The following is a 16,731-nucleotide window of genomic DNA, read 5'->3' on the forward strand; positions in this document are numbered from 1 at the left end:
AAAAAAAAAAAAAAAAAAAAAAAAAAAAAGTTCTAATTTCTCAGTGCTTGATTCAAAGATCGCCCAACCACAGGGTCTTGGTGCTGAGCTGCGGGGTGAGGAGTTAGGAAAGGGTTGAGGAGTGCTGCTGAAAGAGGAAAATGGGGCCTCGCCCCCTCCAGCCACGTCTTCCGGATTTGGTCGTTTTCTCTAGCCCCGCCCTCGGGCCGCGCCCCACTCCAGCCACACCTTCCAGGCTGGGTTCTCATCTCTAGTCCCGCCCCTGGGCCTCGCCCGCCCCAGCCACGCCTTCCGGGCTTGGTTCTCGTCTCAAACCTAGCCTCCATCCTTCCACCACCCCAACCACGCCTTCCGAACTTAGTCCTAGTCTCTAGCTCCGCCCCCGAGCTTTGCCTCACTCCAGGCCCGCCTTCCAGACTTGGTCTTAGTTCCCAATTCGGGCCAAATCACGCCTCGGCCACGTCCCCCAGGCCTCTCACTGCCTCAGCCACCCTTTCCAGGCTGGGTTCTGGTCCCCATTCGCAGCTGGAGCCGGTCCGCATTCGCGAATGCGGCTGGTCCTGCCCTGGGACCCAAACACTTCCCAGCGAGAGGAAAGTCAAATTTCTCAGAGGGTTACGGGGAGGTCGCGGCCGCCGCCTTGTCAACCTCACCTCGGCGCCCTCAGGAGGACCCCTCGGGTCTCCTTAACCGGAAGCGGAAGTGCGCGTTGGCGGGATCATGGCGACTTTGGTCGAACTGCCGGACTCGGTCCTGCTCGAAATCTTCTCTTACCTCCCGGTACGGGACCGGATTCGCATCTCCAGGTGCTGGGGGGAAGGGCCGGGCGGAGGGTGGACCTGGCACCTGGAGATGTGGATGTGGCCCGGGGCTGGGGTCGTTCTAACCATGGGTCCCCTCCTGCAGGGTCTGTCACCGCTGGAAGAGGCTGGTGGACGACCGGTGGCTGTGGCGACATGTTGACCTGACGCTCTACACGGTACGCGGGGCTGGCCTGTCGGGCCTGGGCCGCAGTTGCGGTGCCCGGACCCCGAAGACCACCTCTCCCACCCTAGGACAGTGTATCGGGGCCCAGGTTGGGGATTTAGAGTCAGACGGTCCGGGGCCCATCCCAGCATCATCTCTAACCTCCTCCTCTTCGACCTCAGGGCCTCAATTTCTGCATCCCTGCAATGGGGATAATATTGTGGGACTTCACTGAGATCATGCAGGGAAAGGGCTTAGAACAGTCTGGCACATATTTATCATTCGATAAATGCTAATTAATTACTATGTTATCAAGTGGGGTTTTTTGGGACTTTTTTTGTTGTTGTTGTTGTTTCTGAGATGGAATCTCACTCCGTCGCCCAGGCTGGAGTGCAGTGGCGCGATCTCGGCTCACCGCAACCTCCGCCTCCTGGGTTCAAAGAAATTCTCCTGCCTCAGCCTCGGGAGTAGCTGGGACTACAGGCGCGCGCCTCCACCGCCAGGTTAATTTTTGTATTTTTTGTAGAGACGGGGTTTCACCATATTGGCCAAGCTGGTCTCAAACTCCTGACCTCGTGACCTGCCCACCTTGGCCTCCCAAAGTGCTGGGATTACAGGCGTGAGGCACCGCACCCTGCCAAATTTTTGTTTTGTATTGTTTTTGAAACAGGGTCTCGCTCTGCTGCGCAAGCTCGAGGGCAGTGGTGCGATTGCATCCTCGACCTCCCAAGCTCAAGTGATCCTCTGGTGTCAGCCTCCCGAGTAGCTGGGACCATAGGCACTAACCACTACACCCGCTAATTTTTTTATATTTTGTGGAGACATAGTCTCACTATGTTGCCCAGTCTGGTCTCGACCTCCTGGGCTCAAGTAATCCTCCCAACTTAGCCTCCCAAAGTGCTCAGATTACAGGCATGAGCCACTGCAACTGGCCCAAAACATTGATAGATATATTTGTTGCCCTTTTTGAAATCGTCTTCATAGATAACTGCTATTGTAAAGTGGATTTGCACCTTTCCTTTTACCTTACTTCATATGTGTGTGTCCGTAAACAATTACAGTATTATTGATGTGTTTCTAAACTTCGAGAATGCTGTTCTACTCTTTAGATAGTATTCTACTATTTAGACTATTTTCCTGTATATATCCATCTGTAACTCCCTTTCATACAACATTGTTTTTGAGGTTCTTTTCTTAAGGAGAGTCTTGCTATGTTATCCAGGATGATCTCGGACTCCTGGTCTCAAGTTGTTCCCCTACAGTCTCCTAAAGAGCTGGGATTATAGGTATGAGCCACAGAACCTGGCCTGATATTACGAAACTTAAAGAGTATTCTCAGTTGTTGGTTTTGTGAGGAAAAGTTGATTTATACGTTGGTTTTGTATGCATTTAAAATTTTATCAACTTTAACTGCTACCCTTGTGAGTTACCAGTGGCCACTATGTTAGTCAATTTCTCTAACCTACACAAGTCTAAATTTGGCCAGGAAGATTTGATTCCTCTGTCAAAAGTAGCCCATAACATTTATGCTCTGCAGTTTATGTTTTTCTAATTTATTTTTTTGAGATGGGATCTCACTCTGTCACCCAGGCTGTGGGGTATAGTGGCAAAATCATAGCTCACTGCAGCCTCAGTCTCCTGGGCTCATGTGATCTTTCTGCCTCAGCCTCCTGAAAAGATTCATTAGAACATGTTTCTTTCTCTCTTAGTTCATAATATGGTTTGACTGTGTCCCCACCCAAATCTCAACTTGAATTGTATCTCCCAGAATTCCCACATGTTGTGGGAGGGACCCAGAGGGAAGTAATTGAATCATGAGGGCCTGTCTTTCTCGTGCTATGTAGGGTCCAGCCCTACAGGGTTCTGTGAGCCCCTCCCTGCTGGTGCGGAGGTGAGAAATTGTAGAAATAAAAGACACAACACACAGAGATAGAGAAAAGAGAGTTTGGGCCCTGTGGTCCACTCCCAACCAAAGGGCAGAGTCTGGCAGTAGCCCCGAATGCCTGGACGCTCTCACTTTTATTGAGTTGCAAATCTGTGGGCAGGGTAGGTAGGGCGCAGGTAGGGCGTGGCCATGGTGGTCTACAACTGGGGGCAGGGTGAATAGGGCATGGCAGTGATAGGGTCAAGTACATCACATATCTTACAGGTAGGGGCTCAAGACTTTCAGGTAGCCAAGATGAGGTAAGGAGCATAATGCATCAGCACTTTTCCATACTTGTTAAGAAAGAACAGGCCGGGGGCAGTGGCTCATGCTTGTAATCCCAACACTTTGGGAGGCTGAGGCAGGTGGATCACAAAGTCAGGAGATCGAGACCATCCTGGCCAACATGGTGAAACCCCCTCTCTGCTAAAATGCAAAAAAATTAGCCAGTCGTGGTGGCACGCACCTGTAATCCCAGCTACTGAGGAGGCTGAGGCAGGGGAATTGCTTGAACCTGGGATGCAGGGGTTGCAGTGAGCCAAGGTTGTGCCACTGCACTCCAGCCTGGGCAACAGAACAAGACTCTGTCTCAAAAAAATAAATAAATAAAGACAGTAAGATTTATATTACTTTTACTGATTATTTCTTCTAAGAAAAAAAGGAACCAGAAGCGGAACATGAGAGTGGACATGGAACCACTGAAGCACAGCATCACATAGAGACAGTTAAGCCCCCAGATGTCTGAGGGCCTACCTGACAGCATAAGGCCCACCACAGGAGCTATTTTGGACGTCTCCTTCCCTAGCTGACTAAACTGCAGGCACTTTCCCAGCACTGGCACTGCCACTCAGCCAAGGCATCCTCCAGCAGCCCTTAGGCAGGCATGACAGAGGGCTTAAAGCGTCTTGCCTTAGAGTCATTCATTTCACAGTGTCGCCCCAGGTTCACACTTCTGACCTGGGAGGCATTAGTAAAAGAATTAAGATTACCTATGAATAACTAAGATCACCTATGAATAACTAATAACTACCACGGTTATATCTCTGGTTACTTTCTTCTTCATTATTTATATCCAAATAGGCTGAGGCCCTTGGCTCCTGCCATGGCACTTAGGGATCTCGCCCCTTCGATGCTATTCTTGTGATAGTAAGTTTCACAAGATCTGATGGGTTTATCAGAGGTTTTGCTTTTGTTTCTTTCTCATTTTCTCTTGCCGCCACCATGTAAGAAGTGCCTTTCACCTCCTGCCATGATTTTGAGATTGCCCCAGCCATGTGGAACTGTAAGTCCACTTAAAGACTTCTTTTTCTTCCCAGTCTCAGGTATGTCTTTATCAGCAGTGTGATAACAGATTAATACAGCAAATTGGTACCAGTAGAGTGGGGTATTGCTGAAAAGACACCCAAAAATGTGGAATCAACTTTGGAACTGGGTAACAGTCAGAGGTTGAAACATTTTGGAGGGCTCAGAAGAAGACAGGAAAATGTGGGAACGTTTAGAACTTCCTAGAGACTTCTTGAATGGCTTTGCCCAAAATGCTGATAGCAATATGGATGAAAAGGTCCAGGCTAAGGTGGTCTCAGATGGAGACAACAACTTGTTGGGAACTGGAGTAAAGGTGACTCTTGTTATGTTTTAGCAAAGAGACTGATGGCATTTTGCCTCGACCCTAGAGATTTGTGAAACTTTTAACTTCAGAAAGATGATTTAGGGTATCTGGTGGAAGAAATTTCTTTTTTTTTTTTTTTTTTTTTTGAGACAGTCTCACTCAGCCACCCAGGCTAGAATGCAGTGATGTGATCTCGGCTCACTGCAACCACTGTCTCCCTGGTTCAAGCGATTCTCCTGTCTCAGGCTCCTGAGTAGCTGGGATTACAGGTACCCGCCATCATACCTGGCTATTTTTTGTATTTTAGTAGAGACAGGGTTTCACCATGTTGGCCAGGCTGGTCTTGAACTTCTGACTTCAGGTGATCCGACTGCCTCAGCCTCCCAAAGTGCTGGGATTACAGGCATGGGTCACTGCGCCTGGCCTCTGGTGGAAGAAATTTCTAAGCAGCAAAGCATTCAAGAAGTGACTTGGGTACTGTTAAAGGCATTCAGTTTTTGTTTTTGTTTTTGTTTTTGTTTTGAGACGGAGTTTCACTCATGTTACCCAGGCTGGAGTGCAATGGCGCGATCTCGGCTCACCGCAACCTCCGCCTCCTGGGTTCAGGCAATTCTCCTGCCTCAACCTCCTGAGTAGCTGGGATTACAGGCACGCACCACCATGCCCAGCTAATTTTTTGTATTTTTAGTAGAGACGGGGTTTCACCATGTTGACCAGGATGGTCTCGATCTCTTGACCTCGTGATCCACCCGCCTCGGCCTCCCAAAGTGCTGGGATTACAGGCTTGAGCCACCGCGCCCGGCCTAAAGGCATTCAGTTTTAAAAGGGAAACAGAGCAGAAATGTTGGGGGAAGCAGCAATGGAGGAAGAGTTTACAGTGTGCCTACATAAACTGGTTATAAGTACAGCTAGTGCTCGACTTACGACCACGATCGGTTCTGACGGACCGGTCGTAACACGATTTGGTCGTAAGTTGAGTAGGCTATATGTACAGTACTGTGAAATGATGTTATAAAAATCTTTAAGTCATATTTTATCATAATTTTCTTTCATTATTGTTATATATCATAATTTTCTTTGTTCATTTTATGCCATTTGTATCATCTCTACACCATTTTGTTTCTTATTTTTACATTTGTCAGGTTTAAGTGAAACACTGCATTACCAGTACAACTGGTTTAATATTTGCAAAACATACAAAATTACAAAATACAGGTGTAAAAAATACCATAGGAAACATTTTCCCAATTGCAAAACATATCAAAATATATAAACATGTATGAAACATTTTATTGGCCGTTTTTGAATTTGATCTTCCATCCAAATATATAGCAATTTCTCCATTTCGTGGATGGGCTCGCTTCGTTGCTTTGTTATAACTGTTGATCGCATGAGTGCAGAACCTTTCACAGCTTCACGAATTCTTTCTTTATCTTTCAAAATCGTCGACACAGTCGATGTGATAACTTCATATCACGTGCAATCACATTCACTTTCTTTCCTCCTTCGTACTGCTTAATTACCTTCATTTTCATGTCGAGATCGATGGCCTTTCTTTCCTTCTTGGCAGGCTGAGGCATAGACAAAGACAATTTCCTCTTGGTAGACATCTTGTGAGGGGTTTGATGAAAAATATCCAAGACACAAAACACAAATTACTGTACCGAGTCTGGGATAACAGTTGAAATGGTGCACGCGGAGATGGTAGTGCTGCTGGAAGCTGGACCGCACTGTCGTACGCCCAGCTGGGCAACGTTTGCGCTGCCAGACGCGGAGCAGTCGTGCCTAGTGATTGTGGTCGTAAAGTCAAATGGTCATAAGTTGCATAGGTCGTAAGTCGATCAATACCTGTAAGATATAAAAGAATTCATGAGCAATAAACTGTAGAAGGCCACAGAAGGCCTCTGGGGAGGAAGGCCGCTCTGTTGCCAGCATGTTCCCAGGTACAGAGTGACCTAAACTCTGATATTTTAAACATAGTGCCCAAGGATATAACACTCCCTTGAAGCACTGGAATGCAACCAGGCATGTAGGCTCCTTGCTAAGCCTGCTCTCACCAGCTGCATTGTCTATAGATAAGCATATGCTTTTAGCTCTTGAGAAACTCAAATAAACTGCCACTGCTATCAATCTTGTGTTTGACGCATAGCCTCCCTTTCACCAATTCACCCCACCATCTGCACTATAAAGTGATTGCATTCAATAAATACTGTGGAAAACCAAAGCTCGGGGCCTTTGCAGCCTCCAGTTTTGCAGTTTATTGTTCCTGGCGCCCGGTCCCACTTTATGCATTCTTAACCTGTCTTTTTCTCATTTCTTTGTCACTACTGAACTCAGGGTACCCTGTGGCTGGTGTGTGGGGGCTGTCACCCTACACAGAAAAGTTTGGAAAATTTGCAGCCTGATTATGTGATAGAAAAGAAAAACCTATTTTCTGGGGGAAAATTTAAGCTGGCTACAGAAATTTGCATAGGTTGCAAGGAGCCTAATGGACCATGGGGAAAATGTCTCCAGGCCATGTCAGAGACCTTCACAGCAGCCCCTCCCATCATAAGCCTGGAAGCCCAGGAGGAAAAAATGGTTTCATGGGCTGGGCCCAGGTTCCCCTGCTGCATGCAGCAGGGAACTTGGTGCCTTGTGTCCCAGCCGCTCCAGCCGTGGCTAAAAGGGGCCAACATATACCTTGGGCTATGGCTTCAGAGGGTGGAAGCCCCAAGCCTTGGCATATTCCACGTGGCCTTGAGCCTGCTGGTGTACAGAAGTCAAGAACTGAGGTTTGGGGCTGAGCGCAGTGGCTCACACCTGTAATCCCAGCACTTTGGGAGGCCAAGGTGGACAGATCACTTGAGGTCAAGAGTTCGAGACAAGCCTGGCCAACATGGGGAAACCCCATCTCTACTAAAAATGCAAAAAATGCTTGGTGGCACATGCTTATAATCCCAGGTACTCAGGAGGCTGAGGCAGGAGAATTGCTTGAACTCAGGAGGTAGAGATTGCAGTGACTCGAGATTGTGCCATTGCACTTCAGCCTGGGTGACAACAGCAAAACTCTGTCTCAAAAAAAAAAAAAAGAATTGAGATTTGGGAACCTCTGCCTAGATTTCAGATGTATGGAAATGCCTGAATGTTCAGGCAAAAGTTTGCTACAGGGGTGCAGCCCTCATGGAGAACTTCTGCTAGGGCAGTGTGGAAGGGAAATGTGGAGTCAGACCCCCCCGACAGTCCCTGTTGGGGCCCTGCCTAGTGCCTACTGGACACTGCTTAGAGCTGTGAGAAGAGGGCCACTGTCCTCCAGCCTCCAGAAAGGTAGATTCACCCACAGCTTGCACCATGCATCTGGAAAAGCTTCAGACACTCAACACCAGCCTGTGAAAGCAGCTGGGAGGGAGACTGTACCCTGTAAAGCCACAAGGGGTAGACCGTGGGAACCCACCTCTTGCATCAGCATGACTTGGATATGGGACCTGGAATCAAAGGAGATCATTTTAGAGCTTTAAAATTTGGCTGCCCTGCTGGATTTCAGACTTGCATTAGCCCTGTAACTCTTTTGTTTTGACCAATTTCTTCCATTTGGAATGGCTGTATTTACCCAATACCTGTACCCCCCATTGTATCTAGGAAGTAACTAGCTAGCTTTTCATTTCATAGGCTCATAAGTGGAAGGGACTTGTCTTGTCTCAGATGAGACTTTGGACTGTGGACTTTTGGGTTAATGCTGAAATGAGTTAAGACCTTGCGGACTATTGGAAAGGCATGATTGGTTGTGAAATGTGAGGACATGAGATGTGGAGGGGCCAGGGGTGGGATGATATAGTTTGGCTGTGTCTCCACCCAAATCTCAACTTGAATTGTGTCTCCCAGAATTACCACATGTTGTGAGAGGGACCCAGGGGGAGGTAATAGAATCTCGGGGGCTGGTCTTTCTCATGCTATTCTTGTGATAGTGAATCTCATGAGATCTGATGGGTTTATCAGGAGTTTCCACTTTCACTTCTTTCTCATTTTCTTTTCTTTTCCTTTTTTGTTTTTTTGAGACAGAGTCTTGCTCTTTTTTGAGGCTGGAGTGCAGTGGCATGATCTTGGCTCACTGCAACCTATGCCTCCCAGGTTCAAGTGATTCCCCTGCCTCAGCCTCCTGAGTAGGTGGGACTACAGGTGTGCCACCACACCTGGCTAATTTTTTGTATTTTAGTAGAGACAGGGTTTCACCATGTTGACCAGGACAGTCTCGATCTCCTGACCTTGTGATCCACCTACCTCGGTGTCCCAAAGTGCTGGGATTACAGGCGTGAGCCACCATGCCCAGACTTCTTTCTCATTTTCTCTTGCTGCCGCCTTTCGTATTCCACCATGATTTTGAGGTCTCCCCCGCCATGTAGAACTGTAAGTCCAATTAAACCTCTTTTTCTTCCAAGTCTCAGGTATGTCTTTATCAGCAGTGTGAAAACAGACTGATACAGTTCATATTACACAGGTTTATATATGTATGTATAAAAGGCAGATGTAAGCATGCTTTCTTAAGGATTGATCATAAGCTGTTTTCTTTCAGTGAATGAAAGAGTTTGATGTAGAAACACCTTTGTAAGCACACATGAAGAATATGTTATTAGACAATTTTCCTTTTTCTGTTAGACCCTATGATGCCTAGTAGAGAAATCCAGCAATAAAAGGCAGATGTAAGCCTGCTAATTTTTTCTTTTTAAGATAAAATATACTGATAATGATAAGCCCAGTGCTATCAATTATATATATATATTTATTTTTTTCCCTATTGACTTCCCAGGGTTGATTTTTGCAGCTTTCACTGTACCAGGTTGTGATTATTTTTCCTTTTTTTTTTTTTGAGACAAAGTTTCACTTCATTCTTGTTGCCCAGTCTGGTGCAATGGTATGATCTCAGCTCACTGCAACCTCCACCTCCCGGGTTCAAGTGATTTTCCTGCCTCAACCTTCCGAGTAGCTGGGATCACAGGCATGCACCACCATGCCCAGCTAATTTTGTATTTTTAGTAGAAATGGGGTTTCTCCTTGTTGGTCAGGCTAGTCTTGAACTCCTGACCTCAGGTGATCCACTTGCCTCAGCCTCCCAAAGTGCTGGGATTACAGGTGTGAGCCACTGTGCTTGGCCATGATTTTTTTTTTTTTTTTTTTTTTTTTTTTTTTTTTTTTTTGAGACAGTCTCACCCTGTTGCCCAGGCAGGAGTGCAGTGGTGTGATCTCAGCTCACTGCAGCCACTGCTTCCCAGAGGTGGTTCTCATGCCGCCACTGTGCCTGGATATTACTTTTATTTATATTTTTTAAATTTATTTTTTGAGACGGAGTTTCACTCTTGTCACCCAAGCTGGAATGCAATCTTGGCTCACTGCAATCTCTGCTTCCCAGATTCAATCAATTCTCCTGCCTCAGCCTCCCAAGTAGCTGGGATTTCAGGCTCCCACCACACCCAGCTAATTTTTATATTTTAAGTAGAGATGGGGTTTCACCGTGTTGGACAGGCTGGTCTTGAACTCCTGACTTCAAGTGATCCACTTGCCTCAGCCTTCCAAAGTACTGGGATTACAGGCGTAATGAGCCTGTAATGCCTGGCTTTTATTTGTTTTTAGTAGAGACAGGGTTTTTGCCATTTTGCCCAGGGTGATCTTGAACTCCTGAGCTCAGGCAACCCACCCACCTCAGCCTCTCAAAGTGCTGGGATTACAAGCGTGAGCCATCATGCCCGGCCTTTTTATTTGTTGTTTTGTTTTTTTTTAGCGTAGACTTAATTTACTCTGGGTAGTTTTTACCTTTTAAAATTTTTATTTTGTGTTGCTTATTTCTACTGGTAATCATTAAGAAAGGGGTAAACAGGCTGGGCACGTTGGCTTACACCTGTAATCCAGCACTTTGGGAGGCCAAGGTGGGTGGATCACGAGGTCAGGAGTTCAAGACCAGCCTGACCAAGATGGTGAAACCCCGTCTCTACTAAAAATACAAAAAAATTAGCCAGGCACAGTGGCAGGCACCTATAATCCCTGCTACTCAGAAAGCTGAGGCAGGAGAATCGCTTGAACTCCAGGGTGTGGAGGTTGTAGTGAACTGAGATCGTGCCACTGCACTCCAGCCTGGGTGACAAAGTGAGACTCCATCTCAGAAAAAAAAAAAAGAAAAGAAAAAGAAAGGGGTAAAATATCAGTGGGTTGCTTTGCTTTCTTTCTTAGTCCAGAAAAACAATAAGAAACTGTATTGCTAAAGATAGATTCTGTTAGTATTTCTCTTTGCCCCACCAGATTTATTCTAAGTGGCCGAGTGCAGTGACTCACGCCTGCAGATCTAGCACTTTGAGGGTTGAGGCAGGAGGATCACTTGAATCCAGAAGTTGGAGACTAGCCTGGGCAACATATCAAGACCTCGTCTCTACTAAAAATAATAAAAATTAGCTGGGCATGTGTCAGTAGTCCCAGCCACTTGGGAAGCTGAAGTGGGAGAATCACTTGAGCCCAGGAGGTCCAGGCTGCAGTGAGCCGTCATCTCATCACTGCACACCAACCTGGGTGACAGAGCAAGACCCTGCCTCCAAAAAAAAAAAAAAGATTTGTTCAAAGCCCTAGCAGGCAAGATGATGCACTGAAACTGCCTTGTTGAACCTGGGGAGGAGACTGTCTAGGGAAGGGCAGAAGCCCAGCAAGGCACCAGAATCCTCCACCCCAGGGATGTCTGTCTTCAGCCCGGCAGGGGCCTTGGAAGCTCCATACCTCTCCCTGTCACCCTAATCTCTGGCTCTTACAGATGCGACCTAAAGTCATGTGGCACCTCCTTCGAAGGTACATGGGATCCCGGCTCCATTCCCTGCGGATGGGTGGCTACCTGTTCTCCGGCTCCCAGGCCCCCCAGTTGTCCCCTGCCCTGTTGAGAGCCCTGGGCCAGAAGTGCCCCAACCTGCAGCGGCTCTGCCTGCACGTGGCCGACTTGAGCATGGTGCCCATCACCAGCCTGCCTAGCACCCTGAGGACCCTGGAGCTGCACAGCTGTGAGATCTCCATGGCCTGGCTCCTCAAGCAGCAGGACCCCACCGTGCTGCCGCTGCTCGAATGCATCGTGCTGGACCGCGTCCCTGCCTTCCGTGACGAGCACCTGCAGGGCCTGACGCGCTTCCAGGCCTTGCGTTCACTGGTGCTGGGTGGTACCTACCGTGTAACCGAGACAGGGCTGGATGCCAGCCTGCAGGAGCTCAGCTACCTGCAGAGGCTCGAGGTGGTGGGCTGCACCCTGTCTGCTGACAGCACCCTACTGGCCATCAGCCGCCACCTCCGGGATGTGCGGAAGATCCGGCTGACCGTGAGGGGCCTCTCTGCCCCTGGTCTGGCTGTCCTGGAGGGGATGCCGGCCCTGGAGAGTCTGTGCCTGCAGGGTCCTCTTGTCACCCCAGAAATGCCCACCCCCACTGAAATCCTCTCCTCCTGCCTCACCATGCCCAAGCTCAGAGTGCTTGAGCTGCAGGGGCTGGGGTGGGAGGGTCAGGAGGCTGAGAAGATCCTGTGTAAGGGGCTGCCCCACTGTATGGTCATCGTCAGGGCTTGCCCCAAAGAGTCCATGGACTGGTGGATGTAACTGCTCCACCGTTTCTAGGACCCATGCCCGCTTTCATTGTTGAGCCCCAGCCCCTCTGAGCAGCACTTTGAAGAGGGCAGATAATCAGACTTGAGGAAACTGAAAGCCCCAGGTTTAGAGGACAGAGGCCCAGGGACTTCTAGACCATTGGAATCACTGTTTGCCAGCTGTATGGCCTTGGTCATATCATCAGCCTCTCGGAAGCCTACACATCCTGAAATAAGGACAATCACAGCTACCTCATAATTACATTGTAAAGCCTTACTCTAAAAGCTCTCAGCCACCAGAGGCTCTCAATGAAGAGTCACCTTCAGGGTCGTCCTTAGGAACAGGATGGATGAAGAAGGGGTGAGGTTAAGATTTACAGGCACCTGCCGGATGTGGTGGCTCACGCCTGTAATCCTAGCACTTTGGGAGGCCGAGGTGGGTGGATCACCTGAGGTCAGGAGTTCAAGACCAGCCTGGCCATCATGGTGAAACCCCATCTTTTTAAAAATAAAAAAAAAAAAAAGATTTACGGGCACCCAATGGGCCCCCTTAAGAGTACCCAAGAAGGACTGTCTATGCATGCATACCCACACGCCTATATACCATTTATATATCTAGAGACAGGGCAACGGAGATTCACGATTCGATGATTGAAATGCTTATAAAAGTTCTCAATTCTATTTTCTGTATTTTGTATGCTGTATTTTCCAAAACATATATTATTTTTCTATTAAATAAAAAAAATTTTTTTCCCAAGAAGTATTCAGTTTATTTATTCAACCAGTGTTTCTTGAGCTCCACCTATTTTGCAGGCACTGTTCTAGGTTCTGGGAAACTGGGACCACAGCAATGAACAAACTGACAAGACCCTGCCCTCATAGATCTCATAGAGAAGACAGGACAACAAACAGGTAAACTGATCCATGTTTTAATTTTTTTGGGGGGACGGGGTCTCTGTCACCTAAGCTGGAGTGCAATGCTGTGATCTTGGCTCACTGCAACTTCTGCCTCCTGGGTTCTAGTAATTCTTCTGCCTCAGCCTCCCAAGTAGCTGGGATTACAGGTGCCTGCCACTACACCTGGCTAATTTTTTGTATTTTTAGTAGAGATGGGGTTTCGCCATATTGCCCAGGTTAGACTCAAACTTCTGACCGCAGGTGATCCGCCTGCCTCAGCCTCCCAAAGTGCTGGAATTACAGGCATGAGCCACCATGCCGAGCCACCACGTTTTAATTTTGGAAACTCTGGGACAATACACCAGGGTCACATGATGGAGGCACACTTGCATGGTTGAGTGAGCAGGGCAGGCCACTGTGCTGAGATCTGAAAGGTGAAAAAAAAGCAAACATCAGAAGAGCTAGGGGAGAAGAGGAAAGACCAACACTGCTAAGATAAGAATGAACTTGGCATTTTCCAGAAACAGAAAGGAGGTGTGGCAGAGGAGCAGAGGGAAGAGCCATTGAAAGTGAGGTTGAGGGCAGGCATGGTGGCTCACATCTGTAATCCTAGCACTTCAGGAAGCCAAGGTGGTTGGATCCCTTGAGCCCAGGAGTTCAAGACCAGCCTGGGGCATCTGAGGCAGGTGAATCACTGCGTTCAGGAGTTCGAGACCAGCTTGGGCAACATGGTGAAAACCCATCTCTACAAAAAAAATTAGCCAGGCCCCCTGGTGGTGTGTACCTACCCAGCTACTCCCTGCTATCCCAGCTATTCCGGAGGCTGAGGTTGGGGGATCGCTTGAGCTTGGGACTCAGAGGTTTCAGTGAGCTGTGATCACTGCACTCCCGCCTGGGCAACAGAGTGAGAACCTGTCTCAAAAAAAATAAACAAAAGGAGATAAGGGGAACAAGAGTGGGCAGGGCCTTGCAGATGGCTCAGGTTTTAGGGGTTTAGTAAGTAACAACTCCTTTTCCTGCCTTTTGAGCCTGAGCCACTTGAAAGATGCAGGTGTCAGACCATAATCGGGAGCACCCACCCGTGAGATGAACATTGTGTGTGGCTAAGCCCCAGTTCTGTGGGCTCACCACCTGCTCAGCAGGCCAGGGTGCCTCCTCTGGTGGTTACCGCCAGGTTGGATAAGAGGGCTGAGCTGAGTGCACTTGGTTTCTTATTCTAAGCTCACTCATCAGAGAAGAGCTGGAGATGATTCTCCCATGCTCTTCTTCCCACTCAGAGTTGCGGGTTGCAGTAGAAATTCCTTCTCTGACTCTCTCTTTCTTTCTCTTTTTTTTTTTTTTTTCTTAATAGAGACAGGGGCCGGGCACAGTGTCTCATGCTTGGGACTTTGGCACACTGAGGCAGGAGGATCACCTGAGGTCAGGAGTTAGAGACCAGCCTGGCCAACATGGTGAAACCCCTTCTCTACTAAAAATACAAAAATTAGCCAGACCTGATGGCATATGCCTGTAATCTCAGCTACTCAGGAGGCTGAAGCGGGAGAATTGCTTGAACCCTGGAGGGGGAGGTTGCAGAAAGCTGAGATCACGTCACTGCATTCCAGCCTGGGTGAAACTGTTTCAAAAATAAATAAATATATACATAAATAGAGACAGGGGTCTCCTTATGTTGCCCAGGCTGGTCTCAAACTCCTGGGCTCAAGCCATCCTACTTCAGCCTGCCAAGTATCTGGGACCACAGGACTGTGTCACCACACCTGGCTAATTTTTAATTTTTTTAGTGATGGGGGTCTCACTGTTTTGCCCAGGCTGGCCTATAACTCCTGAGTGCAAATGATTCTCCTGCCTTGGCCTCCCAAAGTCCTGGGATTACAGGCATGAGCCACCTCACCTGAAATTCTTTCTCCATCTGGCCACATGAGGACTAGGGTATGAGTGTGCCCCTAATGTGGCCCTAGTCAGGGACTGATTGTCCACTGCTGTGACCAGCCCCAGTAGCTCCAGCCCAGGACAGCTGGGGGCTGGGTTGAATCAGGTAGAAACATAGAGATTGGAGAAGTCTCAAAGTGTCTGGAGAGCTGGGGTCAGTTTGGGAGAATATGATGGGTGACTCAACACCAGCACTGTGCTGGACTCTGCAGTTGGTTCTGGAAGTGCACTGCTGATGCCCCAATCTGGAACAACTCCAGGGGAAAAAGCTGCTTTCTCCTCCCTTTCTTGCTCTTCCCTGCCTTTTCAGTAGGAAGGGAGCACCAGGCATTAATTTCAGTGTTTTTGTTAGTTTTTTGGAGATGGAGTCTCACTCTGTCACCCAGGCTGGAGTGCAGTGGTGCGATCTCAGCTCACTGCAACCCCTGCCTCCCAGGTTTAAGCCTCAGCCCGCCTCAGCCTCCTGAGTAGCTGGGATTACAGGCACATGCCACCACACCCGGCTAATTTTTGTGTTTTTAGGAGACAGCATTTTACATGTTGGCCAGGCTGGTCTCAAACTCGTGGCCTCAATTTATCTGCCTGCCTTGACCTCTCAAAGTGCTGGGATTACAGGTGTGAGCCACCACGACTGGCCAGCAGACATTAATTTTGAAGCAGGTAAGTGTTTACAGGCAGTGCTAGCAGGTGGGGGAGGAAGGCCCTGATCTGTGGCATTTGCCAACTACTATGGTGTAAACAGTCTCATCACAGCTGGTTTCAAGCTACCAACAGTTTAACAACTGGCTCACAAAATAATTGAAGATTCAGCATTTGGCTCTCCTGAGCTGCAGTACACTGCCAGTTACCAGTGTCTTCCTCCTGGGCTCAGCCTATGGAGAACTCATTCTGCCTTAATGATTTCTAACATGGGCCTTGCCCCAAGGGGTGATGGGGTGATAGAACATCAGACAGAGCTGCTCTCCTTTTGAGATCTCTGTGCCCCTGATTATTGCCTTCTCCCAGATAAGGGACTGGGGGTTTCAGGGCTGCCCTCTAATGAAGGCAAACCATAATCACAATAGCTGACATTTATTGTTTATTATTTTATTTTTTATATTTATTTTATTTATTTATTTTGAGACATAGTCTTACTTCATCGCCCAGACTGGAGTGCAGTGGCGTGACTAGAGCTCACTGCAGCCTCGAACTCCTGGGCTCAAGCAATCCTCCCACCACAGCCTCCCCAGTAGCTGGGAATACAGGTGTGGACCACCACACCTGGCTAATTTTAAAAAAGAATTATTTAAAAAGAAAACAAGAATTATTATTATTTTGTAGAGATGTGGTCTCACCATGTTGCCCACGTTGGTCTCAAACTCCTTGGTTCAAGTGGTCTTCCTGCTTTAGCCTCCCAAAGTGGTAAGATTACAGGTGTGAGCCACCACACCCACCCTATTGAGTGCTTCTTATGTGTCAGGCACTGTGCTCAGTTTTTCATGCATTGATTCCTATCAGCAGCCCACCCAGGGAGGTAGAGATGAGGTAACTGAGGCACAGAGAAGTTAAATTGCCCAAAGCAACATAGTAAAGTAGAACCTAAGTAATTTTTTTTTTTTTTTGAGACAGAGTCTCGCTTTGTTGCCCAGGGTGGAATGCAATGACACAGTCTCAGCTCACTGCAACCTCCACCTCCCAGGTTCAAGCAATTTTCCTTCCTCAGCCTCCCAAGTAGCTGGGATTACAGGCATCTGCCACCACACCTGGCTAATTTTTGTATTTTTAGTAGAGACGGGGTTTCACCATGTTGGCCAGGCTGGTCTCAAACTCCTGACTTCGTGATCTGCCATTT

At 48.0% G+C, this 16,731-nt stretch overlaps 1 protein-coding gene across 3 annotated transcripts; it reads left to right on the top strand.

Moving 5' to 3' along the window:
* Positions 1–315: 315 nt before the first annotated feature.
* On the top strand, positions 316–12,446 carry FBXL12 (F-box and leucine rich repeat protein 12). 3 transcript variants are annotated; one of them, XM_037728338.1, is made up of 4 exons: positions 316–780; positions 907–979; positions 9,132–9,175; positions 11,266–12,446. In XM_037728338.1, the coding sequence occupies exon 4, from the start codon at positions 11,266–11,268 to the stop codon at positions 12,085–12,087; it is 822 nt and encodes a 273-aa protein (XP_037584266.1). In that variant the 5' UTR covers positions 316–780; positions 907–979; positions 9,132–9,175; the 3' UTR covers positions 12,088–12,446. The 3 variants fall into 3 exon arrangements, with proteins under 3 accessions (XP_037584266.1, XP_017355506.1, XP_017355505.1); XM_017500017.2 differs by lacking the exon at positions 9,132–9,175 and having other exon boundaries at positions 318–780; XM_017500016.2 differs by lacking the exon at positions 9,132–9,175 and having other exon boundaries at positions 319–806.
* Positions 12,447–16,731: the final 4,285 nt, after the last annotated feature.

Source organism: Cebus imitator, unplaced genomic scaffold, assembly GCF_001604975.1.
Source record: "Cebus imitator isolate Cc_AM_T3 unplaced genomic scaffold, Cebus_imitator-1.0 Scaffold263, whole genome shotgun sequence".
NCBI classification, from domain to species: Eukaryota; Metazoa; Chordata; class Mammalia; order Primates; family Cebidae; genus Cebus; species Cebus imitator.

Coding starts and splice junctions, on each gene's coding strand:
- FBXL12 (XM_017500016.2), top strand. CDS start 721: ATGGCGACTTTGGTCGAACTGCCGGACTCGGTCCTGCTCGAAATCTTC. Junction 807..906: donor GACCGGATTCGCATCTCCAG/GTGCTGGGGGGA, acceptor CCCCTCCTGCAG/GGTCTGTCACCGCTGGAAGA. Junction 980..11,265: donor TTGACCTGACGCTCTACACG/GTACGCGGGGCT, acceptor TGGCTCTTACAG/ATGCGACCTAAAGTCATGTG.